General features: G+C 40.2%; 1 protein-coding gene and 1 long non-coding RNA gene across 10 annotated transcripts in view; one reads left to right on the top strand and one right to left on the bottom strand.

Moving 5' to 3' along the window:
* The window catches only part of ARFGEF2 (ADP ribosylation factor guanine nucleotide exchange factor 2), a 72,014-nt gene extending 45,074 nt beyond the window's left edge, over nucleotides 1-26,940 (top strand). For 2 of the 9 annotated variants that reach the window (XM_023756160.1, XM_023756158.1), the window contains exons 24-39: nucleotides 1,395-1,435; nucleotides 1,534-1,703; nucleotides 5,219-5,370; nucleotides 7,768-7,940; nucleotides 9,900-10,060; nucleotides 11,252-11,382; nucleotides 11,530-11,659; nucleotides 13,823-13,958; nucleotides 15,017-15,155; nucleotides 15,261-15,315; nucleotides 17,484-17,598; nucleotides 20,312-20,442; nucleotides 22,303-22,471; nucleotides 23,486-23,624; nucleotides 25,677-25,794; nucleotides 26,343-26,940. In XM_023756160.1, the coding sequence (XP_023611928.1) occupies nucleotides 1,395-1,435; nucleotides 1,534-1,703; nucleotides 5,219-5,370; nucleotides 7,768-7,940; nucleotides 9,900-10,060; nucleotides 11,252-11,382; nucleotides 11,530-11,659; nucleotides 13,823-13,958; nucleotides 15,017-15,155; nucleotides 15,261-15,315; nucleotides 17,484-17,598; nucleotides 20,312-20,442; nucleotides 22,303-22,471; nucleotides 23,486-23,624; nucleotides 25,677-25,794; nucleotides 26,343-26,519 (2,137 nt within the window). In that variant the 3' untranslated portion in view covers nucleotides 26,520-26,940. Of the gene's footprint in view, nucleotides 1-1,394; nucleotides 1,436-1,533; nucleotides 1,704-5,218; nucleotides 5,371-7,767; nucleotides 7,941-9,899; nucleotides 10,061-11,251; nucleotides 11,383-11,529; nucleotides 11,660-13,822; nucleotides 13,959-15,016; nucleotides 15,156-15,260; nucleotides 15,316-17,483; nucleotides 17,599-20,311; nucleotides 20,443-22,282; nucleotides 22,472-23,485; nucleotides 23,625-25,527; nucleotides 25,795-26,342 lie in introns of those variants that run through there. The other 7 variants (XM_023756159.1, XM_023756162.1, XM_023756161.1 and 4 more) reach the window with 7 other exon arrangements.
* LOC111826553 lies at nucleotides 14,981-20,305 on the bottom strand. Its single transcript, XR_002829903.1, has 2 exons — nucleotides 20,146-20,305; nucleotides 14,981-15,277 (listed from the first exon to the last, which is right to left on the bottom strand). It is a non-coding gene; the product is annotated as an uncharacterized LOC111826553 (long non-coding RNA).
* Nucleotides 26,941-27,277: the final 337 nt, after the last annotated feature.

The raw sequence follows: 27,277 nt of genomic DNA, 5'->3' as shown, positions 1-27,277 counted from the left end.
CTTGGCATCCTCTGTGTCAGCAATTTTCAACCTTGTTCATCTTACGGCACATATAAACCAATTACTAAAGTTCTGTGGCACACCAAAAAAATCTATTTGTTGCTGATCTGCCAAAAAAAATATAGATAAAATATTTTGATTCATTTACACCAGATGGTTTTTGTTGTGTTGGCTGTTGGCATTTTTATTTGACAATCTAAGGGAAAAAGAGCTCAGTGCCCCTGACTAAATAGTCAGGTAGTTCATATTTTAAAAATTCTTAGAGCTCTGGCCGGTTTGGCTCAGTGCATAGAGCGTTGGCCTGTGGACTGAAGGGTCCCAGGTTCGATTCCGGTCAAGGGCACATGCCTGGGTTGCGGGCTCAGTCCCCAGTGTGGGAAGTGCAGGAGGCAGCCAATCAGTGATTTCCTGTCATCATTGATGCTTCTATTTCTCTCTTCCTCTCCCTTCCTCTTTGAAATCAATAAAAATATATTTTAAAAAATTCTTAGGGAACAACAGTTGAAAATCGCTGCCCTATGTACTTACTAGGTGAATGACTCCTAGTATGTTTGACTGTTGTCAATGTTGTCAGTTCCAGATCACTCAAACTAAGAACTGTTCGAAGTGTTGCATGATCCATAACTGCCAATAGCCTTCACATTCATTTCGATTTTGACCTTGAATTGCATCATGACCTTTTAAAAAAAATTGCAACTTTAACTTTGTGACCAAATTGTGTCAAGTTAAAAATGCCATAATGTTCACAATTCATACTAAGATTAAGCCATTTTTCTTGAATAAACATTTTTATAAGCCTTTGGTAATTCCAAAGTTCAGTTCTGAAAATGTTGATTTTGGTAATTTTTTGCCAGTTTTTTTGTTGCTGTTATGGAAGAGCAGCGTTTTGGAAGTCCTCACTCAACCACTCCCACTGTGGTGACATCACATGCTAATAAGTTTTAATTCTTCCTCCCTCCTTTTTTTTAAAATATATTTTATTGATTTTTTACAGAGAGGAATAGAGATTTAGAAACATCGATGAGAGAGAAACATCGATCAGCTGCCTCTTGCACACCCCCTACTGGGGATGTGCCCTCAACCAAAGTACATGCCCTTGACCAGAATCGAACCTGGGACCCTTCAGTCCCCAGGCCGACGCTCTATCCACTGAGCCAAACCGGTCAGGGCCCCCCCTCCTTTTGATGTGTCACTTTCTCTGTCAATGTAGGTATTTCTGTTCTCAAGGCAATTCATTGACCAGTTCTGTACCTCTGATGCTTCAGCATTTATTTTAAAGTGGAGATACCAGACCTGAAATGTTTCCTTTCTCCCTCTTCTAAGATTGTTTGAGATTGAAACTTAGGCTTCCAAATCTAATTTTTATTTTATTATGTCTGGAATTACCTTCCTAGAATTTTTACTGGATCTACTAGACTGGATGGAAATGCAATAGGTATGTATGTGACTCCTCTGTGACAACTACAGACGCCTCATATTGTGACTGACCATTACTAACGAGGCCTTGCATGTGTTGTTGCGTCTGGCCTGTAGTTGATTTTGTCCGTTGGCTATGTGCCGTGTCCATGGACGAGTTGGCTTCCCCCCATCATCCCCGCATGTTCAGCTTACAGAAGATTGTGGAGATATCGTACTACAACATGAATCGGATCCGCCTGCAGTGGTCCCGAATATGGCATGTGATTGGAGATCACTTCAACAAGGTAACTCTTCCAATTTCAAAACTATTCCATCGATGTCCAAAACAAGCAGGCAGTTAAATTTTAAAAAGAAGTGAAGTGATGAGAGTTTAGGTGCCTATCATTCATTTTCCTTGTGGAGTCCAAGACAGCTCAGTAGGACCAATAGCATACTTACATATTGATAGAACTCATAGAGAATGAATTAAGAATTCAGGCTGTGCAAAACCTTCTATATCCCATATCCAGGACATAGACTAACATCACAAAGAGCATTATAGTCACTCAACAAACATATTGGTATTTGAAAGCATTATGAAATCCTAAAGTGCTTTCTGAAAAGTTTATGTTCCATATAGTTTCTCTATTAAATGTCACTTCCATTCTATTCTAACTTCCATTGCCACCACTTTTCTGAAACCTTTGTCGAGTAAACTAACACTTTTTTTTAATTAAAACTAAGCAAGAGCCTTCTGTGCTCTGAAACTGACAACTACTGAGAGAAAGCCAGATTAAACTTTCTCTCCACCAGAGGTTTCATTATATACAGGTAGACACATGCACACCTATATTGACCAAAGAAAAAGAAATCAGAAGAATATGTATGTATTATATGTGTATATATGTATTTGTGATGCTATTTGCTTTATAAGGGAAAAGTCAGAGCTTAATAACACTGTTCCCTACCAAAACACACTTCACAATTTACAAAAAATTTCTCAGGCCTGGAGATATAATAATACAGAGTTATAATACAGATGCTTAAAAATAGTAAAAAAAAACAATTTACCCAAAAGAGAGTCACTCTTTACACTGAATAGAAGAAAAATCGTAAAAAGAAGTTGTCTGTCATTGAATATAGAAGAAGCAGTAGAGTGCCAATAAATAATTTGTAGCTCCTGCGAATTTCTGTGGTGCTCCTCCCCACCCCCAGGGACCAATTTGAGGCTAGGAGTAGGATGCCACTAATTGTGTAGACTAAGGAAGAGTTGGATACTCTTGGCTTTCACGGGCAGCTGCTAGCCTGCTCCAGGACCCTACAGAAATAAGGCATTGTCAGATGTAGTCTGGCTTCTAACTTGGTACATCAACTAATCAAAGTTTTTGTTTACTTTGTGTCCTTATTAGCTCCAAGTAGGGTACCTAACAACATCTGTTTGACAAACTACCTGAGTGCCTTATACCAGGCAATGGACAGATGAGGTCCCTGCCCTCAGGGAGTTCACCCACATTTAATGATAAAATAATCGATGGTAAAGGGTCAGGTGACACAGTATGTCAGTCCTCTCTGGATGTGACCTTTCATCTGAACCCTCAGTGAGGAAACAGCCACAAGAGTCTGAAGATGACCCAGAGAAACTGTCAACTGTTTGCTGAGTGAATAGTGACACTCATTCATCTAAAGTCAACTCATTTAGCAACCATCTTTCCCACTGTTCGGGTAAATAAACTTTTAGTGGACCAGTTGACATGATTGATATGAACTTGCTGGAAGTCTAGGTTTCATGTTCAGTGGAACTTCTTTTGGTGGGGAGCATCAATTTTACAAGTCCCTTTCCGACCTGCAATTCTGTTGTCAAGACTCTACATGCCAGTTCTCAGTTATCACTGGGTCACTTCTGGGCAAGCTTGGGACGTGGGCTGGCAGATAGTACTTAGACATTTCATGGTTGTCAACTTCATTCCATCTAATCGGTGCCATTAAGCACAAAGTTTGGAAAATTCAGTTGCTCGCCCTGGGGCTTTTTATTCTTTCCACCACCTCAGAAAGATGTCTGCTTCCCTTGGGAACTGGAGCACATGAGAATCTCGAGGCTTGAAGAAATGGATGGCTAAGTACAGCTGTAACTTAGCTCTGGGGATTCTAGCAGAGCCATTGGAACAATCACATGTTTCTTTTCTTCTAAACTAGGGCACGTGTGTGTCTTAGGGTATGCGAAGCTGTACAATAAGCCTGTTGTGTATTTCTGAAACAGGAATTCCTGAATTCTCCTGGATTTTTAGGATGGGGATATATTTTTTATTAGTCTCTAATTACATAAACATTACGTGAACATCTTAAAAAAAATTATATCTAAAAACAGCTTTGACCATCACCACCCCCAACAGGACCCCCCCCCCCAAACTAATTGTTCTGATCAGTTTGGCACATATCTTTCCAGACATTTTTCTATACACATGCATATGTAGGTACTCACAGAAATATAGATAATATTGTCTTGATTTGTTTCGCTTTTTTAAAAAACATAAATAGTATTACACATATTTTGTAATTTGCTTCTTAATTATGCTAGAATATATGAGTTTATTCTTTTTTAATTGTAGTAAAACATACATAACAGAATTTTCCATTTTAACCATTTATAAATGTAGAGTTCAGAAGTGTTAAGTACATTCATTGTGGTGATCTCCAGCATTCTTTCCATCTTGCAGAACTGAAACTCTGTACCCATTAAGCAACGACCCCCATTCCTTCCTCTCCCCAGTCCTTGGAAACCACTTTTTACTTTCTGTCTGTGAATTTGATGACCTTGAGTACTCATATAAATGGAATCATGCAGTATTTGTTCTTTTGTGTCTCACTTATTTCACTTGGTATAACGTCCTCAGGGTTCATCCATGTTGTAGCCTTTGACAGAATTTCCTTCTTTTTATGAGGCTGGATTTATTCTTTCTTTTTAATTGCCAAACATTATTCCATCTGAACATATCATCATGTAGTCATTTTCCTATTGATCTTTTTTTTTCTCTAAATGATGATGACTTTTGTTAAAATTCAAACATTTCCAGTCAGCCACGTGTCAGTGAAGTTTCTCGCCTGGAGCAGACTCCTGCATGTGGTTTAGATCCTTTGTCAGGGATTCTGGTGAGAAATATTCCCTTGCTCTGCTGTTAGGGTTTCTTCTTGAGGGAGAAGTCTAAGAAGTACCAACCAAAAATATACCCATAACTTCAGTCCCTAAAAGTAGGTAAGCCACAGACAAGTCCAATGTTAAGGGAATTGAAAAGCCTCACTATTTCTACTGAATTTTTTGAGGGTGATGATACACATGTATAATCTTTTGCTTTAGGCAGCAAACATGGGCAGTATGAAAAGGCTTTACAGAGACTTCCAAGTCTTTTGACCTGTCGTGTATCTGTATAAAGTTAAACAGCACATGGAGAATTATTTAATGGATATAATTTCAATTTTGCAGGTTGAAGAGAATTCTGGTAGTACAGCAATGTGAATGTCTTTACTAAACTGTGCACTTAAAAATGGTTAAGATGATATATTTTGTGTTCTGTGTATTTTGCCACAATTTTTAACAAATTAGCACATTTTGAAAGAACTTCTAACTAAATGTGCATTACTTTCACCATTAAACTTAAATAAAATTATACAGGTCATAGCCATAAAATAACCATTTTTTTCCTCCTCCGGTGTGTTTTCCCAGAGCATTTATTTTAAAGGCAGGATGTCCATTTTTGAGGTTCAGAACCCCACATCCACAGTTGTTTCACTGTGCCTATTTCACCTTACATCCTGTTCTGCTCAGGTTGGCTGTAACCCTAATGAAGATGTGGCTATCTTTGCTGTTGACTCATTAAGGCAACTTTCCATGAAGTTTCTTGAGAAGGGAGAATTAGCCAACTTCCGTTTCCAGAAAGATTTTTTGAGACCCTTTGAGCATATCATGAAGAAAAACAGGTATGTGCATTGTTCTGAAAGAGCTTTGGTCAAATTCCCCATTGGACCCAGCCAGTGAGGCTCATTGGTTGAGCATCAACCCATTAACCAAGAGGTTCCCCCGGTTCAATTCCCATCAGGGCACATGCCCAGATTATAGGCTCAATATCCCTCATCCTTCCTCTCTCTAAAAAAAGAAAAACATATTTTTTAAAAAGTTCCCCATTGGGCCCCTAAAAGGACCCCCTACCACTAACCACATAATTTTTTCTTCCTTGATGGAAGCAAATAAAATGAACAGACTCTGATTCGCATCTATTGTCTCTAAGTAAATCACACTGCGATCTGTGTGTAACATTCCCCAAAGGACACATTACACCACTGCAAATAGTAGAAATAGGTGACCCGTCTTTTTGAGGCTGATGGGGAGGAGGGGTGGGGAGAGGCAGAGAAAGAGTCACTGCTGAAGCAGCCTCAAGCAAGGTCAAGGATTACTTGACTCAGCATTTGTGCCCCAGGGAAGTGATAAAAAGGTCAGGGCAGCTACTAGCCCTTTGAAGCAGTCACCCTTTTCATTCATTCACTTGGCTGTGTAAGAGGCCTGCCATCTCCTAGGTACTATTCTAAGTGCCAAGCATACAGCAATAAAGCAAACAGTCAGCCCTAACCGGTTTGGCTCAGTGGATAGAGCCGGCCTGCGGACTGAAGGGTCCTCGGTTCGATTCCGGTCAAGGGCACGTACCTTGGTTGCGGGCACATCCCCAGTAGAGGGTGTGCAGGAGGCAGCTGATCAATGTTTCTCTCTCATCGGTGTTTCTAACTCTCTATCCCTCTCCCTTCCTCTCTGTAAAAAATCAATAAAATATATATTTTTTTAAAAACAGTCAAAAATTTATATTTTCATTTGGCCCTAATTCGATAATCATTGCAGCTAGGTGATAGGTATACAGTATTCATTACTCTGTTCTCTCTACTTACATATATGTTTGAAGTTTTTCATAATAAAATTAAAAAGTCCTTGTTTATATTCCAGTGGGCTAGATAAGTAAATGTTCAGTAAATCATTGGTAATTACTCTAAAGAACTTTAGGGGATAGGGATAGAAACACTCTTTTTTTTTTTTAATATATTTTATTGATTTTTTACAGAGAGGAAGGGAGAGAGATAGAGAGTTAGAAACATCGATGAGAGAGAAACATCAATCAGCTGCCTCCTGCACATCTCCTACTGGGGATGTGCCCGCAACCCAAGTACATGCCCTTGACTGGAATCGAACCCGGGACCCTTCAGTCCGCAGGCCGACGCTCTATCCACTGAGCCAAACCGGTTTTGGCTAGAAACACTCTTTATACAGGGCAGTCACAGCCCAGTTGTTGTCAAGGACTCAGGTTCTTTCTATTTCTTTGTTTGGCCATCCACAAGGTCACTTTCATCCTTGAGCCTGTTGTTTGTGATTGCTGGACTGAGGCTCTAGCTCCAGCCATCATGCTGCGTTCAGAATGAAAATAAGAGAAAAGGGGGCAGAGCCTGCCATGTATTCCTTTTAAGACAAAAGCTAAACCTTCCCAGAAACCTCTTCTCCCTAATGCCGTACATTTTCTCTGACATGTAATTAGAGCAGATCATGGAGCTCCCCTAGCTGCAGGGGAGGCTGGGAAATCGAAGACCTGGCACATGCTACAAGATTGCCATTTATCATATACCGTTTATGGTCCATTTCCTGATGTTGGGCATGTTGCTGCCTGCAGTGAGAGTTCTGTTGTAAGGAGGTGGGAGGGGAGCTTCTGGGTAGGCAACTAACTGTCTGCCACAGTGATTACTTACCATTTTTTCTTTTTGTTGTCTGTAATTTTTTTTTGTATTTGTGTAAGAGTTTATTTGAGACAAACTGCTGGCATATGCTGGGGAGCAAGATCTCAAAGCTCCAGAGAATAATAGTTTTGCGGCTTTTTTTATGGATGTGATATTAAAAAGGAAACATAAGGACAATTACATGGAGATGGGGAAAAACAAGGCAGTGATTGGATTACAAGATAGTTAACAAGATTATGTGGTCTCTTATTTCAAACGTGTGTTAACCTAGATGCACAGAAACAACAGACAGGTCTGCCTGGGGCATGACTACTCACTGTGACCTGCCCAATTAGGAATTTATGACCAATCATCCTGTGAGGTTCCTTTCCATAGAATCTCTTTTTTTTATTCACAGTTCCCCCTTTTGGTCATAAATCAATCCAAAGGATACATTCATGACCAAGCTTTGGTCAAATATTGTCTCTAATTTTTTTTTAAGTGAATGTAGATTACTGCGTGGTTTAAAAAAATGTGTTCAGTACTGCTTCTACATGATAAGCTGTGTTGATATGTCTTCCCACTATCCAAAGTACAGATGACATGGCTGCCCCATTTCTTCCTCAGGTCTCCGACCATCCGGGACATGGTGATCCGCTGCATTGCCCAGATGGTAAACTCCCAGGCGGCCAACATCCGCTCGGGCTGGAAGAACATCTTTGCCGTGTTCCACCAGGCAGCCTCGGATCACGACGGGAACATCGTGGAGCTGGCCTTCCAGAGCACAGGCCACATTGTCAGTAGGTGTCTCTGTTCCCTCCTAACATCCACCCACAAGTCTGGAAGAGGGACCACTTATTTCCTGTCTCTTTTACTCCCAAAAAAGTGCTTCCTTGGTTTAGCTGTACTGTGATATAATGATGTGCCACATTCTTGCCACGTGCACAGCATCCCTATGAAGAAAATACTGTCAACTCTCATTATTCGCAGCGTCCATGTTGGTGAATTCACCTGCTTGCTGAAATTTATACGTAACCCCCACGAATACTCCTGGCACTTTTGTTGCCATTTGTGGACGTGCACATGCACAGAACAGCGAAATACTTGAGTCGCCCAAGGTACACATTCCCAGCTGGGTTAAAAGGTCATGCTCTGCCTTCTTGTTTCAGCTCTTTTACTATAAATAACCAAGCGTCCTTTTCATAGTACACTTCCACATTTTTTGCATTTTTGTCTTATTGTTGGTGACTTTGCCATTTAAAATGGCTCTGCACATAGTGCTAAAGTGCTGTCCTGTGTCCGTAAGCACAGGAAGGCTGTGATGTGCCTTATGGAGAAAATACATGTTTTACATAAACTTCATTCAGGCATGAGTTACAGTGCTTTGTTGGCTGTGAGTTCATTGTTAATGAGCCAACAGTATATATTAAATAAGGTGTCTTTAAACAGATGCACATAAAGCAAGGTTATGTAATGATCAGCTGATGAAAATGTGATGGCCCGAGGCTCGTAGGAACCTAACCCCGAATTTCCCCTAGAAGTGATAGTTCAGAAATTGCTAATTCAGTGTTCACAGCTAATCTAGAGAACCCAACTACCATGATTAATGAGAAGTAACTACACCATTGTTTTCCCCATTTTACTGAAGAGAAAACCAAGGCATCAAAAAATAAAGTAGAACAACTTGCCCAAGGTGACGCAGCTAGGAAGTGGTGGAGTAGGATTCCTACCAGGCAGTCCAGCACTATGTCCCTCTACCCCAGACTGACCAGAAGTTCCTGTCCTGCCTGTGATCATGTAACAAGATGTTTACTGGTCTTGGTCTTCGTGGAAATTGTAAAGCATTGGGTCACCTTTCATCTTTTTTCATTTTTTTAACTTTTTGTAAACTTCTTGCTACGCATATATTTCTCCTAGATCATGTGATATTTGTAGGGTTTTGAAAACTTCAGGTTTCTAAATTTCCTTTAACCTTTAGCTCATTGACATTTATCTTTACAGGATTCCATTCAGCAAGGTAGCACAAGGTGTGGTCTTAGGAAGGAAACAACCAGAGAATTAAGGGATGAGGTCAGGATCACAGACTAGGCCAGAGCCTTGCTCAGGGCTCAGCTTTTGGCAGACAAACCACTATGGGCAACGGCACAACACAGATCAGTGTTTACGTCTTATGTAGTTCCTCAAGCTCCATTCTAAAGCAGCCTCAGTTAAATGGACACCTTGGCATCCTGCTGCAGCTTGGCTTTCTCATGGCTCACCCTCTCTCACTTCCTTAGGGACACTTCTCAGGACCTATTCGGAGAGGTCTCCCCTGACCACCAGCCTAAACAGCCCCTCCTACCTTCTGCCCCTTACCTAGAACTCACCCCACCTGAGATTATCTTATGTATGTATTGACTTAGGTGATTGTTGTCTGTCTTGCCCATTGGAGCACGAGCACCATGAGGCAGCAAGTTTGATTCATCATCTCTTTGTCTCCAGGGCCCATAACCATGCTTTGCACATAGTTGACACTCAAATGTTTGTTGAATGAATGATTATTTGGGTCTTTACGTCATTGTTTGAGCTCAGGAACCAGTTTAGCCCAAATTTTACCCAGTGCACTTATTCCTGAATAATTGACTAAGAAGCACTGTCTTACAGAAATACTGACATGCTTTTCTTAGATTTTCACAGAAGAACTCCTCTCTGGGGTGTGTCTCTAATCCCCATTTCTAAATCCTGGTCTTATTTTTTTTTATGTACCTTTGTCTCCCCAGCAACTATTTTCCAGCACCATTTCCCTGCAGCCATCGACTCCTTTCAGGATGCTGTGAAGTGCTTGTCGGAGTTTGCCTGCAATGCCGCTTTCCCTGACACCAGCATGGAAGCCATCCGGCTCATCCGTTTCTGTGCCAAATACGTCTCCGAGAGGCCTCGGGTACATTTCTCCTTTCCTCGCTCATATGGGCGATGAGGGGGAGGAGTTGTGGGGCCAAAACCCCACTCCTGGCAAAGAGCTTTCCATTGTAGGGGTTATACCTTTTCTGTATTTTGTATTTATGAAATTATTTTATTCAACTGAACTTTTATTTGGTATCCTACAAATTATTTTGTAGACAATAATAGTATTTAAGCTTTGAATTTTCGCAAAGCTGAACAAGCTAGGCCTTTCTGTTTGAAGGAAAATAAACCTCCCTTTTAGGAAATGACATTATGCCATTGTGACATGGCTGGGAAGTCACATTGAAAAATCACCTGGAAATATTTTGGGTTTTTCTATCATGTCTCACCTATCTAAGGAGGCCTGCTTGGTTTAAATGACAATCTCAAAACACTGAAATTGGGTGGAAACAAACATAAACTATGGTGGCTAGATCTCTTGTCAAGCATTCTTTGCAGAACTGTAAGCCCCTGAGAGGACATGCTTGGTCCCCCACAACAGCTCATTAAGATGATGATGATCATGAGAGCCACTGTCGGCTGAGCACTTACTACATGTCAGGCACCGTTCTAGGCACTGTGCGCTGATTTATGTAATCTTCAAAGCAGACCGATGAGGTGGGTAGTTATATCCCCATTGTGCAGGAGAGTTAACTGAAGCACAGAGAGAAATTGCCTAATGTTAGATAACCAGAGTTGATAAAGAAATTCCTTTACAACAAACAATGCCACTTTAAGAGTGGTTACAGAGCAGAGGGCTAGAAATCCTAGAGATAGGGCTTCACATCCAGGCTATGGAAAGACTGCCAGCTCTTAACTGCATGACCTTGGGCAGTTTACTTAAACTCTTAAGTGCCTCAGTTGATTCATCTATAAAATGGGACCATTATTTTTTCCCTGCCCCTCAGAATCATTGTGAGAATTATTAAACCATGTAGAGCACTTTCACAGTCCCTGGCCCATAACAAGCATTCAGTATAGTAGCTGCTGCTGCTATTATTTTAAGTAGTACTTTAAGTACTGTATTAACATTCCAGAAAGACCTAAGACCTAAGATTTTGCAGCATCCCTTGCTGAATGGATACTTTCAGGAGAGAACATGTGTGAGGCCTTCCCTCCTGTGTAGTTCCCTTTCACTTCCTTCCTTTTGCTTGCATAGTCTATATCTGAGAGGTGACTTTCATTGTAGGTGCTACAAGAATACACAAGCGATGACATGAATGTGGCTCCTGGTGACAGAGTCTGGGTCCGAGGCTGGTTCCCCATTCTGTTTGAGCTCTCCTGCATCATCAATAGGTGCAAGCTAGATGTGCGGACAAGGTAACTGTGTCCCAGGGCGGTGCCCCTCCCTTCACTGAATGAGCCTCAGTCACCTGCTCACCTGATCCCATGCTCTCCCACTCTCTTCTCTGCTGTTCTCTTCCCCCACCCCCTTCCCTCTTCTGCTCCTGGCTTTGTTTCCTGCAGAGGACTCACGGTCATGTTCGAGATCATGAAGAGCTATGGCCACACCTTTGAAAAGCACTGGTGGCAGGACCTGTTCAGAATCGTGTTCAGGATTTTTGATAATATGAAACTCCCGGAGCAGCAGTCGGAGGTAGGTGATGACTGCAGCACAGCCGGGATGGGATGGGAGACAAGCCTCTCTGGCCTTTGTCTGCCTCTGGGGGTTGTGTCCTCATCTACATGGAAGTCTTAAATACTGAGATGTGTTTTAAAAATGGGAACACCCTTCCTGGCACTCTTCTACCAATATCAACTAATAGAAGAAGCTCTCCCTGTCTGAGGACAAGTGAGAGGAAATTAATCACCACGCTCTGCCTTTTTGGCCCTGAGGCATCGTACCTGCCAGATCAGCAGGGCACCTGACTGGTTCACTTAACTTCTGAACAATCAGTAAAAAGTGGAGTGACTCTGTCCCTTCAAAAACACACTTAAAGGGGTTTTTAATATGAACTTGCAGTCAGATGATGTCAGCAAATATTAGGCCTTTTTTAAAAAGATATGAGATGTTTCTAGTTGTCTTTGTTATTTCTCCCCTGGAGGTAAAGAGCTGAGGAGAACGCATTCTAGTTCAAGATTTTAAGATGGGAGAGTAACTTTTTTACCTTCTTTTAGGAACAGCATTCCCTCCCTCCCCCTGATATAAAAGGAACATATACTTAATATGGAATTTTAGGAATATAAAAAACATAATTTAAAATCATTCCAAAATTAGAGTTAATGTTTTGGCAAGTTTTCCTCTGTCTTTTATATAGATTAAATAAGGTTGTTGAATGGACCTGGTTATAGTATAGATACAGTTTTCTAATCTTATATTAAAGTAATTAAAATTTTTCTTCATTATAAAACAAATTGGAAAACAGAAAAAATTTAAGCACCCACAGTTTAAAACTTCCACAGGTTACCACTATTAACCCCTTCAGATATGCCGAGTGTGTTGTGTGTGTGTGTGTATTATACACTTTTCTTTTTTTAACAAAAATGGAATCCCATCATATACTGGGAACTGCTTTTTTTAACTTAATGTGTGTTTTTCTACAACTGCAACTTGTCCTCCACAATGTTTTTAAGGACTGCAAAACATTCCTATCTGTGGATGTTCCATAGTCCACGGAAAATTGTTTCCAATTTTCCTTTAGACAGCAATGAAATGAACATTTTGCAGCTACAGTTTGCTTTTAGGAGAAGTGGTCTGACTGCCAGGTTTGGGACTTGCACCTCACTGAGGCTTTTGATACTTCTAGTTGACCTCCAAATGCACTCACAGCTCTTCACACTTCTGCCAGCAATGTATGCGAGTTACCGCTTCCCCATACCCACTCCAGCTCTTTGTAATTTATTTAATCATTAATTTGATAGGCCAGAGATGTGAGAGTGACACATCTACTGGTTGCCTCCTGCACGCACCCTGACCAGGGCCAGAGATCAAACCCACAACAGAGGTATGTGCCCTTGACTGGGAATCAAACTTGGTACCCTTTGGTCCATAGGCCAACGCTCTAACCACTGAGCAAACCCAGTCAGGGCTAGATATTTCTTCAACATAGTTTTTTCAGATATATATCTAGAAGTAGAATTTATTGGATCATATGGTAGTTCTATATATATGTATATATTTTAGGAGCCTCCATACTGTTTTTCATAGTGCTGTACCAATTTACAGTCCACCAACAGTACACAAGTGTTCTCTCTTCTCCACATCCTCTCCAGCATTTATCTCTTGTCTTTTTGATGAATGCCATTCTAACAGCTGTGAGGAGACATCTCATTGTGGTTTTGATTTTCATTTCCCTAATGTTTAGTGATGTTGACTACCTTGCCCTGTGGCTGTTGGCCATTTTTATATCTTCTTTGAAAGATGCCTATTTACTCATTTTTAATATTTAAATTTTTGATGTATGGTATATTTAGCATAATCTTATATTCATTTTTTCCAAATCATTAAAAATTTTTGTAAGTAATACTTTGAATGACTGTTTAATGTCCTGTCACATGGATGTACTCAATTTAATCGCACATTGCTGGACATGAGTTTGTATCTGTTTACAGTGTATAAATACCAGTGTGATAAACATAAACCTCACCCATAAATCTTTGATTATTTCTTTTGGGTTCATTCCTAGAAGTGTTCTTGCACCAATGGATGTGAACTGATAGGACTGTTGATACACGATGCTAGATTGCTTTCTAGAATAGTTTGTCAATGATGTCTGGGACAGAGTGGTCTTTAAATATTATCTTTTTACTGTTTTTCCAGAAATCTGAGTGGATGACAACAACTTGTAATCATGCACTTTATGCTATTTGTGACGTATTTACCCAGTTTTATGAAGCTTTGAATGAAGTTCTTCTTTCTGATATATTTGCACAGTTGCAGTGGTGTGTAAAACAAGGTATTCTATGTCTCTAGGCATCATTTATCTTGACATAGTCCTTCATGAGAGACTAATTTTTTCCACATATAAAAGCATGGCTATAATGCCAAAGAGTACACTGTATCATTTCATTCAAGGGTGGGGAACCTTTTTTCTGCCAAGGGCCATTTTGATATTTATAACATCATTCACAGGCCATACAAAATTATCAGCTTAAAAATTAGCTGCTATATTTGGTCAAACATTTAATAACTCACCCTAATGCCTTGGCAGGGCCTGACCAGATGATTTTCCCAGCCTTAGGCGGCCCTCGAGCTGGATGTTCCCCACCCCTAATTTCATTGGTGAAAATGTATTTTTAAAATTTTAATTAGGACATAAAAACAATCTCTCAACCAAGTCAGTTTATATTTCTTTAAGATGGGATGTATTTTTATATTTTAAAAGATGTACCTTTTTGTAAGTTACACTATTCTTTTCTATTTTTGTCTATGTTTAAAATTTTCTATAATGTTTTTTAAATGTACTGTGGGAGTCAAGAGCAATAGCTTCATCGATGGACATTTTTTGTTTTAATACTTAGGTGTTTATTTTAGTGTGTATTAGGAAAAATACCCACATAGCACATTAGATCTGGATGCATTAGATAGTTTTGGCTTCGTAAGATGAGGCTTAATTTAAGCTTTTCAAAAAGTGACTCCGTTTTAAAATAAATGATAAAGCAGTTGATACTGATATGGCAAAAATTGGAAAAATAGAATTTGAATGACTACATTTTTAAAAACACTGTTCTGATATTTTCCATCTTCTCTTACCATTTCTCATACAAGAAGCGAGTTAATTAAGTAGCAAAATGTTGACCTTCTTCCGATCCCTAGCAGTAAAGCTATGAGAAATAATTTCTCCCCCACTTGAACTATAAAAATGTTAATACTATCTGTAGCAATGCTGCATTAATTAAAAGCCTATAAACCCACCAGTGGCATAGTCTCCACTTCACAACATGAAGCATCAGCAATCTGTTTGGAATCAAAGAGCAGTTGAAGTTTAATGATAGATATTATTTTATTTTACAGATAATGAGCAATTGGCTCGATCAGGTACAAATTGCTTAGAAAACTTAGTAATATCCAATGGAGAGAAATTCAGTCCTGATGTCTGGGATAAAACGTGCAGTTGTATGATGGATATTTTCAAAACAACCATCCCACATGTGTAAGTGTTAGTATGATTGTCGTTATGTGTTTGTGTGTGCAGTGGAGTCTTAGAGCTCTGCGTTGCCTTTCAAGTGATCATTTTCCTTCTCTGCATTTTCTCAAGTTTGCTGACGTGGAGGCCTGTGGGAATGGAGGAAGACTCATCAGAAAAACATTTGGTAAGATTTCTTTTTGGTTCTCTTTTCTCATTTTATAGTAAAAGATTTAGCAGCCCAAAGAGTTAATGCTTTCCTGATGGGAAGTGAGTTAAAATCGTTATAAGATCTAAAAACGATATATGTTCATTAACACGGTTTTTCAAAAGTGTAGAAAAATATTACGAAAATAAGTCATCTCACTCAATAAAAAACACAAAACATTTCTAGTTTTTTCTTTATGTGACTGCACTCACGTAACCCCCATATTTGAAATTTGGCTTACTTGGCACATAATGTATTAACATTGTGAGCATTTTCCCATATTTTAAATATTCTCTGAGAACAGCCTTTTCAGTAGCTGCACATTATTATAATTTATTTAATGAATTCTCCCTTGTTGGACAGGTCAGTTCCCATACTTCACTGTTATAAATACTTTGGTGTAATTATCTTCGTTTATTATCCTCTTAAGTAGAGAGTGCTTTTTCTCTCCACCAATGAAGTAGTAGTTTTTAGGGATTTTTTGGTTTATTTGTTTTCAGAATAAATTAATCATTTGTATAGAAAAGAATGTTCAGTATATGCCATACTTTCATACCTGGCTTTCCAACTAAGCAAGGATTAACTAGAGCAGTGATGGCGAACCTATGACACACGTGTCAGAGGTGACACGCGAACTCATTTTTTTGGTTGATTTTTCTTTGTTAAATGGCAGTTAAATATATAAAAAATATCAAAAATATAAGTCTTGCCCTGGCCGGTTTGGCTCAGTGGATAGAGCGTCAGCCTGTGGACTGAAGGGTCCCGGGTTTGATTCCAGCCAAGGGCATGTGCCTTGGTTGCGGGCACATCCCCGGTAGGGGGTGTGCAGGAGGCAGCTGATCCATGTTTCTCTCCCATCGATGTTTCTAGCTATCTATCCCTCTCCCTTCCTCTCTGTAAAAAATCAATAAAATATATATTTTAAAAAATATATATATATATATATATATAAGTCTTTGTTTTACTATGGTTGCAAATATCAAAAAATTTCTATATGTGACACGGCACCGGAGTTAAGTTAGGGTTTTCTAAAATGCTATTCTAAAATGCTGACACGCCGAGCTCAAAAGGTTCGCCATCACTGAACTAGAGTATCAGCTGCAGCGTGTTGACACTTACTAAACGTTAACAATACGTTCGCTGTATAACGGAAGTTATACACAGACTACCAAGTAGTAGTTGTTTTTGTGTGCAGCAACATAAAGTCCTAATTCAAGTCCCACTTTAAAATACTTTGGTTTACAAGTATTTTACAAGTGTTTGTAATTTATTTTAAATGTGTTTTTATATTGATTTCAGAGAGGAAAGAAGGGGAGAGAGATAGAAACATCAATGATGAGAATCATCAATCAGCTGCCTCCTGGACCACGCTTGCACGCACACACACACAAACACACACACACACAATCGAGCCCGCAACCCGGGCATGTTCCCTGACCAAAAACCGAACCGTGACCTCCTGATTCATGGGTCAACACTCAGCCACACCGGCCGGGCAGTGTTTGTAATACTAACTTCTATTCCCAAATAACAAAAAGGGCATTAGATTTCAAAAGGCATTTTGGGATATAGCAACTTAACAATGAAGCCCATTATTTAAACTTTCTGGTGGGTTTTTTTCATTTTATAACTTTACTTTTTTATTTTTTCAATTATGGTTGACATATTCAATATTATATTAGTTTTGGGTATATAGCATAGTGGTTAGACATTTATATAACTTACAAAGTAATCCCCCCAATAAATCTAGTATCCCGATGACACCATACATAGCTATTAAACTCTGTCTTCTGTAGTCAATTTAAAAAGGAAAAAAGGCAAGCTATTGCACTAGTTTATTTTTTAATTTGATCTCATTAAAATTTGGTCATGCTCATTGTTAAATCATATGTCGAGAAATGCCCTCTAAATTGGAATGAGAAAATATGAAGGTTTAATGGAGGGAAGAAATCATTGAAATTCGTAATCTCTCCTGTGCAGCCTCTGAGAAGTGTCACTTTAAGCATGCAATGTAATTGTACTTCAAGCTGAGCAAGACACTTATATTTAAGTTGGGCCCCAGTGTTAAAACAGGCACCGCTCTGCCCAGGTGCTGAATTACAGATGAAGAGAAGTGACCGTTGTATTTCTCTCCGGTTTACTTTTAGGATGTGGATCTGGACCGCCAGTCTCTAAGCAGCATAGACAAAAATGCCTCTGAGAGAGGCCAGAGCCAGCTCTCTAACCCCACTGATGAGAGCTGGAAAGGTAGACCATACGCAAGTAAGGCCACTTTTTTATTTTTTATTTTTTATTTATTTTAAATAGGTAACACATTTACATGGTTCAGATACTCAGAAGACACAAAAGGGTAAACATGATAAGCCTTTCCACACTGTGCCTCAGTCTGCCAGTTCCTTCCCGTCTGGCCGCCAGTGCCACCAGTTTCTTATGTGCCTTTCCAGAGACATTTGTTCATATGCAAGAAATGCATATCCATAACACACCAATATATATGTACACATAGACAGATAGTTACAGATATATAGATATACTACATATAGATACTGTATATACATTTACATCAATTCTCTCCTCTTTATGCAAATTGTAGAATACTATGCATTATTATTTTATCACTTAATATATCTTAGAGCTTATTCAAAATCAGTACCTAAGCAGCTTTCACATTCTTCTACATGATTGTATATTATTTCAGTCTGTAGATGTTATTTGTGTAATTGGGTCCCTACTAAAAGACATTTGTATTATTCCCACTATTTTTATGTTACAGTCAATACTGCATGAATCACCTAGTGTGCATCATTTATGAATTTATCTGTTATCATATGACCGAAATTTCTAGTCATTGGATTGCTGGGTTAACTGATAAGTGCTATTTGCCATTTTGGCAGATAAGTCCAGATTGCTGCCCATTAAGGTTATACCTGTTTACATGATCTCTGGAAACACCTAAGTGATATTTGGTATATTTGGAGTCATTTTAATTTGCAGCTTTTTAATAATGAGTGAGACTGAGCCATTTTTTAATGTGTTTAAGAAGCAGTTCTATTTTTTTTTCTATGAACTGTCTGTTCATAATCTTTGCTCATTTTGTATTGATTGTTGCTCTTTTTTTTTATTGGTTTGGAGGAGCTCTTTTTGTGCTAGAGATCCCTTTTCTGGATGTTAGCTTCAAATTACTTTTACCAGTTTGTATCTTATGGTGTTGCTTATGGTGTTGCTTCTCCTGTTTTTTGCTGTCTGTCATTTTTTTAAAAAATAGGTTTACCAGTTGCTATGAGCCAGGCACTGTACAGTGTGTTTCATGTGTGTGACCCCATGGAACCCTCATGCTAGCCCTCTGAGGCGGTAGTTTTACATCTGAGTGGCCTGGGACTCAAACCCACGGCATGACCTGCAATATGTGGTAGAGTTGTGATTCAGGCACACTTTGGCTAACTGAGAAATCAGAACCGTTCTGATGTGAGTCTGCTCTTTTTAAAGTTATGTGCCCCATTGTTTTTCTTCCTAACATACTCACCCACTTCTCAACATGCCTGGCTGTAGGTGTTAGCATTGCCATTAACTTCTAAACAGCACCTCAGACAAAGCCATGTGTTCATTATCTTTTGAAGGCGTAAAAACTAATCCCCCTTGAAATGCATTACCAAGGCACCATGCTGGAGACTGATGCACTGTTCCCACTAACCAGCACAGCCATTTCCCCCATGTCCCTGAGAGCATGAGTACTGTTGCCTCATCAACTCCAGGTAAAGGGCTGGCTTGTGTATGGGGAGCAAGTGTAGAACCACTGTCAGTGCAGCAAAACATCTGTACCCTGAGAGACGCCTGGGACTCAAGACCCTGCCATCCCTCCAAGGAGCAGTGTTGGTTTCTCCCAGGCTCCCATCTCGCCTCCCTTCTAGGCTTCAGCTCAGTGAGCAGAACAGCAGGAGAATCTCTTACTCTGCTTGTATTGTTTTCTTTCCTTGTTCTTATTTTTGGTCAATGATGCATAATTGAATTGGTGTAAGTTACAACATTGCAACTCCACTGTATTCTTTTTTAATTAAAATGAATTCTTCATGGAGATCTTATATAATTTCATAGCCAGTTTCAAAAACTTGAGGATGACCCATCCTCCTTATTTGCCGTCACTAAACACTTCATTTAGTGTTTTCCATATTCTGATTCTATAACAATAAGTTGAATAGAAATCTATACTTTTACTATAGTTATGTCAATTAACACCTATGAAGTGCCTGACATAGGCTGCCCCTGAGCCCAGGAATTTAGAAGAAAAGATGGCTGCAACACTAGTCAGAGTCTAGTCAATAGACAGAAACCCACCAATAATATGGACAGGGAAAATTCAACATAAAGAATTATTAACTAGTCAAAGATGGATAACCACCAAAAGGGGTACACGACTCTTGAGGGATACAGAAGTAAGAAATGCAGAAAGCAATTCTGCCTCCAGGGCAATCCAGAACTAAGAACTTAAATGAGCCCCGCCCTTTAAGACCCAGATACAACCTCTTAGGAGCGTCTGACCACCATAGGAACCTGTGGCCTCCTGTGTCTAGGGCACAGTCCTGAGCTGCTCTGTAGGAGTGGCCCACAATGTGACTGGAGGATACTGGACTTTCATAGCTGACTCCTCTCCTTCTTCAGGTCTTGGTCTTTGGTCAAATACTACATTTTCAGAGAGGCCTTTCCTGACCACATTGCTTAAATTTGCAAACCAATCCTGACCCCATCTTTACCTTATCCCCACCCCTACATACATCTTCATCATTTGACATACTCTATCATACACTTAGATACCTTATTTGTTGTCTGTTTCTTCCATGGGAGCAGGGATTTTTATCTTGCTTATTCATTGTTAGGCCACAGCATCAAGAACCGTCCTGGCACATAGTAGGAGCTCAGTGAATATTTATCCAATACTGGCTGAATTATTATTAGGGTTAATCTTTATCATCTAATATAGATCAGAAACTGTTTGCCAGCCTCCTCATCAAGTGCGTGGTCCAGTTGGAATTGATACAAGCCATTGACAACATCGTGTTCTACCCAGCAACGAGCAAAAAAGAAGATGCAGAGCACATGGTTGCTGCCCAGGTAATGAAAGCAGGCCTTGAGAAGGGCATCCTTGCCCCTGGGGAAGTTGTGCAGGTGCAGTGGTGTGCTGGAACCAGCTGGTACTGGCTCGCAAGAGCCCATCATGCTCGTCTTTTCCCAACCCCGTGTTCAACATCATATTGGCCCTAGCCGGTTTGGCTCAGTTGGTAGAGCATCGGCCTGTGGATTGAAGGGTCTTGGGTTCGATTCTGGTCAAGGGCACATGCCTGGGTTGTGGGCTCGATCCCCGGTTGGAGGCATGCAGGAGGCAGCCAATCAATGATTCTCTCTCATCACTGATGTTTCTATCTCTCTCTCCCTCTCCCTTCCTTTCTGAAACCAATAATATATTTTTTAAAAATAATAATATTGGTAGCTTCAAATTGGCCGAGATGGAAGTGTTTACACCACAGAAATCAGCAAAAGCTAAACGTCAGGGCTTCTTTTTATTTTTACTCCCCAGAGAGCCAATTTATCAGCATACCATTGCTCAGATGCCATCCCCACCTTGAATGTTATTAATCACAGGACTACTTCTCATAACTGGTATATAATTTAACTGCAAATAACTGAGAGGGAAACATATGCGGATAATACCAGTTTTTCCTTGAGAAAGTTCAAGGAAATGCAGAAAGCAATCTCTCATCACTGATGTTTCTATCTCTCTCTCCCTCTCCCTTCCTCGGCCCTCTCGGCCACAGCGGTTTGCCTCAGCCCTCGCAGCCCCAGCTTCGTCCAAAGGACGTCTGGAAGGTTGTTTGGCTGTCTGGTCTAATTAGCATATTATGCTTTTATTATTATAGATTTATAAGGACTTTCAGTTCTGTTACATGGATCTTTATGTCTACCTTTATGCCAGTTACCACAAGTCTTGATTACTGCAGCTTTTTATTGAGTTTTGAAATTGGAAAATATGAGTCTTCAAACTTTGTGCTTTTTTTATATATATAAGAATTTATTTGAGCCAAACTGATGACATTGCCAGGAAGCAAGATCGCCAATGCTCTTCTTTTTTCAAGATATTTTGGCTTCTCTGTGTCACTTACATTTCATACTAATTTTAAGAGAGCTTGTCAGTTTCTACAAAGAAGTCAACTGTGATTTTGATAAGCTGTTGACTCTATAGATCAATTTGGAGAGTATTGCAAACTCTGCTCCTTTTGTCCTCTTGTAACCTCTGCCTTCTGAGGAGGATGGGGTCCATTCCAAGAAGGCTTAAGGGATATAAAATCCCTGATTACATCTCACATCTCAGGCAACGTGTTCAATAAAAATTTCTAGCATTTCACACATGTTTTTATGCGTTGTTTTCTTCACATTGGAAAACACAGTTGTTGAACTTAACCCTTTGTTCACTATAAGCAACTATAGACGCGGGGATTTCTGTTTTGGGTGCGTGGCAGTTAAATGGTTAAGTTCATTCATCACCTGATGAAACTAAAGATTCCAGTTAGGCTTTGCTCAATAATTTCTGTCTTTCAGGGAGTATATTTTGAGAAACTTTCTGTCACAGAAAATACTACAATTTGATTTTGCCATTTTCCAATTTCTTTATAAAATAAAAAGAGAACAATGCACTCCTGTAGTGAAATAATTGGAGAAATATACAGTGTTCATACCCTGAAGGCAATACTGACCAAACTGAAACATTGGCCAGCAAAGCCCTCCACTGTGCAAGAGCTCAGAATATTCTCTCACCAGTGTGCAGAGTCTAAGTGGGAAATAGTTCAGGGTGTTGAGGAATGCAGGCTGTCTTACACAGAGGACAGGACTTTTGGAGAGTATAACTCCCTGTATCAGATATTACAGTGTCCAAAACCACTTCATCTTCCTTACTTAGTGCTCTGTCCTCCCCTCTAGCAAGACACGCTGGATGCGGACATCCACATAGAGACGGAGGATCAGGGCATGTATAAGTGCATGTCTTCCCAGCACCTCTTCAAGCTGTTGGACTGCTTGCAGGAGTCCCATTCATTCTCAAAAGCCTTCAACTCCAATTACGAGCAGCGAACTGTCCTATGGCGAGCAGGTGAGGACACAGCAGTTAGGACAGGCGGCCACAGTGGTTATCACCCTAAAACCTTAAAGCCTTTGGGAGATTCCTGATATTGTACACATAGCTGCAATAACTTACCAACTATTTCCATGCTTGAGGGAGAAAGAAAGAAATTGCTGGATAGATTTTATCGCAGTACCAGGAATATTGCCTGGCTTGTGAGAGATTCTCAGTAAGTTTTTAATGGAAAAACAAGTTGAAAATTGAATTGATGTAGTAAATAAAAAAAAATTTTTACATTAGATTAAAATTATGTAGTTATATGATGATATAATAAGTGTAGTAGTCTAGGAGAAACAAAGCATTCATACATTTTCTGAAGCTTTTAGGGGTCCACTCTCTTCCTCACCTCCAAAAATATTTACATAAATCCTGGGGTGATGGTGGGAGGCTCATTTTTTTAATTTTGCACAATAGTGATACTTTATATAATTTTTGTATTACCATTACTTTAATCCCCAAATGCCTATTTTAACCCACAATTTTTAAATCTCATTTTTCTCTATGACTTTAAAATACCTAGATGTGTTATCTTTGCCTATTATGAGGTCTTGTCTCTGAGAGTGGGTTACACATCTCTGTGGTTGATTGGTACTGCTTTGTTTAAGAAAATGTGTTCTTATGCGTGCTTTGTATGGGGGGGGGGGGGGGAGTTCTTGCAACATGCTAGAATCTTGAGAAGCTGAAACAAATGGCTTCACCAGCCAGTGAGCAGAGTCTAAGGGAGCAGAGAGCAGGCAGTGAGGACGAAGTGTGTCTTACACAGAGCACGGGTGAGCTGTTCTGACTGCCTTTACCTAGTATCATAGTTGAGCCGTATTAAGAATGTAAGCTCCCCCCCCGCCCCCCAATCAATAAAAACACTTTAAAAAAAAAAAAAGAAAGTGAGCTGTTTGGGTACTTTTTACTATATTAGATTAGATTCCCAGATGATTTTTCAGCAGTAACCTAGAATGTGCACAATTTCAGTGACTATTTGATCTCTAGGTTTTAAAGGCAAGTCTAAACCCAATCTTCTAAAACAAGAAACCAGCAGCCTGGCCTGTTGTCTGAGGATCCTGTTTCGAATGTATGTCGATGAGAACCGCAGGGATTCCTGGGAAGAAATACAGCAGCGACTCTTAAAGTAAGAAAATTGGTTTCTGATTAAATTTCTTATCTGTAATACACAAAATGCACCACTGCAATACCATGAATTGAGAAGACTAGGAGAAAAGTACCTCTACACTGATGTCCTTTCAAACTGTTTTCCTTCTCTTTGGTGACTTTTCATTTTCACTTTTCTTAATGCCCTGAAGGTGGCAGGGCCGCATTTCTTTAATTTGTAATTTTCTCAAGGTACAGAAACAGGGGCAGTGAAACGTGCCCTGGACTCAGAGTCAGCAGGGCTGGAGTGAAGTCCTTGCTAGGTTCTCCCTCGAGCACTGTCAGACCTAACATCCTATCATTTCTTTTTTCCAAGAGGAATGTATTAAAGCATACGAATGCCAGGATGCACTTACTTTGATTATGGGGGAGACAGTGGGACGCCATTGAGAGCTCCCCAGACAGAAAAAGTAGATTTTTGCCACCCAGCTTCTTGGGCAACTGTGAGCAAGATGCTATGTCAGAGCCTCCATTTACACCTTTTTTCTTTTTAATATAGTTCTATTGATTTCAGAAAGGAAGGGAGAGGGAGAGAGATATAGAAAAAAAAATCAGTGATGAGAGAGAATCATTAATTACCTGCCTCCTGCACACACTCTACTGGGGATTGAGCCTGCAACCCAGCCATGTGCCCTGACCGTGAATCAAACCATAACTCTTGGTTCATAGGTCAACACTCAGCTGCTGAGCCGTGCAGACCTGGTTCCATTTACACCTTTAAGATTTAAAACCAGCAGTACGCACTGCTGCCCCTGTGCATCCGTGTGATAAGACTCGCTTCCAGCACTGCTGGTGGGCTGTATTGACGGGCTCTTTCTGGAAATCAGGTGTCGTTATAAATCAGGAACCTAAAAATGTTCACTTCTTTGCATCAGTAATCTACTGTTACGGAATCTATTTAAGAAAATATCTAGAATATAGGAACAAGTATTCCCACACATAATATTAATTGTTGGCTTACTTATAAAAAGAAAACATTTAAAACAGCTCAACTGTGAAATTAAATTACAGTATAATCTATAATAGAATACTATTCAGCCATTAAAAATAAAGTTTTTAAAAAATATTTTCCCTGATGTGGAAATTAGTCAGTTTCACCACAAAAAAAGCAGATGTAGCCCTGACCAGTTTGGCTCAGTGGATAGAGCACCGGCCTGCGGACTGAAGGGTCCCAGGTTCGATTCCGGTCGGGGGCGTGTGCCTCGGTTGCGGGCACATCCCCGGTGGGAGGTGTGCAGGAGGCAGCTGATCGATGTTTCTCTCTCATCGATGTTTCTGACTCTCTGTCCCTCTCCCTTCCTCTCTGTGAAAAATCAATAAAATATATTTAAAAAAAAAAAAAAGCAGATGTAAAACTATGTATACTTAGGATTTTCAGCAGTGTTGTTTTTTTTTTAATCATAAACAAAAAAGTTGGAAGGAAATACTAAGCCAAAATATTGTCATGTGTCCTTCAGGACAATAGAATTATGGATATTTTCCTCCTTTTTACTTTTATGCACTTTTCAGCTTCTTACAATGAGAGTATAAGACTAACAAGTAATAAACTGAAAAAAGAATTAAAGGGCACACCAGTTGCTCATTTCAACAGAGATTTACCTACATAGTGGTGTAAAGTTTCTTTAAAGAAGATACGTAAATGTTTTTAGCATAACATGTTTAAAATGTTAGCAATTGTATGTGATATGAGAAGAGAAAGGCAGGTTATAATTAACTGTGGATAATAAGCTCATGCTTTTTGTGCTGCAAACACTGATTGAGCCCCAGCTGTGTGCCAGGTCTGAGCTTAGCTGACATTTAACACACGTAGTCCATTTAATCTTCACAACAGCCCCTTGAGTTTGGTATAGAGTTTGGTATAGTTACTTATCCCCATTTTACAGCTGAGGAAACTGAGGCTCAGCGATTTGCTCAAGATGGCACAGCCAGAGCAGGTGCTTGGTAAATACTCATTGTGAGAATAAAGCATTCTCCACTCAGTAGAACGTGAGCTGTTCATCCTTCGTTCCGTGTGCCCTTCTGATTCTTCTAGTGTGTGCAGTGAGGCTCTCGCCTACTTCATCACCGTGAACTCTGAAAGCCATCGGGAGGCCTGGACAAGTCTCCTGCTGTTGCTCCTAACAAAAACCCTCAAAATAAACGATGAAAAGGTAAGTTAATAAACTGTGTCTCCACTAGGACATGGGTTTGGGTTGGCTTTTTACTCAGAGTGCGAGTTAACTATCTTCCCAACTCTTCCAAGGATGGTGACATAACTAGTACCATTGTACATGCATTGGGGAGGTTAGTTCATTACAGACACTGGAAGCCTTAGGTTATTGGGTTTTTCTCTCGCAGAACCCAGCTGGGAAAGGCTGACGTTGAAGCCATAGCAACATGCATGCTATTCAGCGCTGTGGGGTCTTCAGTGAGGCTGTGTTGGAAGAGATTGAGATTGGGCAGCACCGGTCTAGCACTGGGAACTTGCTTTACTAAAACTAAAGTTGACTTTTGTAGCAAGCCTATCCCTAAATTTGTGTTTGGAGTTAAATATAATGAAAAGAATTTTTAATTGGCAAATTTTTTGCACCAACTTTCTAATAGCAAAAAAGCACCAATACTGCAAGAAGTTCCCGAGAGAGGTGAACACTTCTGTAAAACGAGTGCCAAAAAGTAGTTCTGTGTCTCATTTTCTCTCTCTCCTCTCTCCCACCTCAAGTTTAAAGCACATGCTTCAAAGTACTACCCCTACTTGTGTGAAATTATGCAGTTTGACCTGATCCCCGAGCTCCGGGCAGTCCTGCGGAAATTCTTCCTACGGATAGGTGTTGTGTATAAGATATGGATCCCAGAAGAGCCGTCACAGGCAGCAGGCACCCTGTCACCAGTGTGGTAGCCCTGGCCCTGCTGCCCTCGGAACGCTCGCCACGCCACCTCTGCTGGCACATCTCCCGAAGGGGCAGATCCTAGAAACAAGGAGTCAGCATCTTGGAGCTCAGGATGGTCTGGATAAAGCTGGCCTCTGCGCTGGTCCCTCAGCGTCCTGAGCAGGGCGTGTGGTGTTGTATTAAACTGCTGCAGACCCAGTTAGCACAGCGGGTGGGGAGTCTCTCATCTCCGTCATTCCATTCCCTGACTGAACTGCCGGTCGGACCTGTCGCTGCACGTGCTGTCCTCTCTAGGGACGTCCCATGATTGACTGGAACCATTTTGTCAGAGGAAGTCGCTCTCCTTTAAAATACTGGACATAGCTGTATCGATTCGTGACTATTAGAGTCTGTTAATAAAATTTCTTGTAACGGCCGAGTGCCACCTAAGATGCTGGGTTTTGTTGTTGTTTGCGTGTGTTAGACAAGTCTGAGTGTTTGTCAGTTCTGAGTCAGCTGCAATAGATTAGTTTGGGGAGCTGTAGGGAACAAAGGGAGGGTGTGTTCCCTGTTCTGTTTATGTCTGAGTGATTTTTAAAGTATTTTACAAAAACATATTATTGAAGATTTGATTAAGGCAGAGTTTCGTGATTAAGTTAGACGAGTGTGCAAGGTTAAAATGTAGTGCCTCCTGGCTCTGCCTGTTTTAGTAACTTGGGGAGAAAGACTATAGGGGAAAAAAATTTAATGAAGATGATTAGCCTTCCTTGAAGTAAGTACTTGTGGT

This window comes from Myotis lucifugus, unplaced genomic scaffold (genome assembly GCF_000147115.1).
Source record: "Myotis lucifugus unplaced genomic scaffold, Myoluc2.0 scaffold_90, whole genome shotgun sequence".
In the NCBI taxonomy this organism is placed as follows: domain Eukaryota; kingdom Metazoa; phylum Chordata; class Mammalia; order Chiroptera; family Vespertilionidae; genus Myotis; species Myotis lucifugus.
The sequence above is the reverse complement of the archived record's forward strand: the minus strand, read 5'-3'. Positions and strand labels throughout refer to the sequence as shown.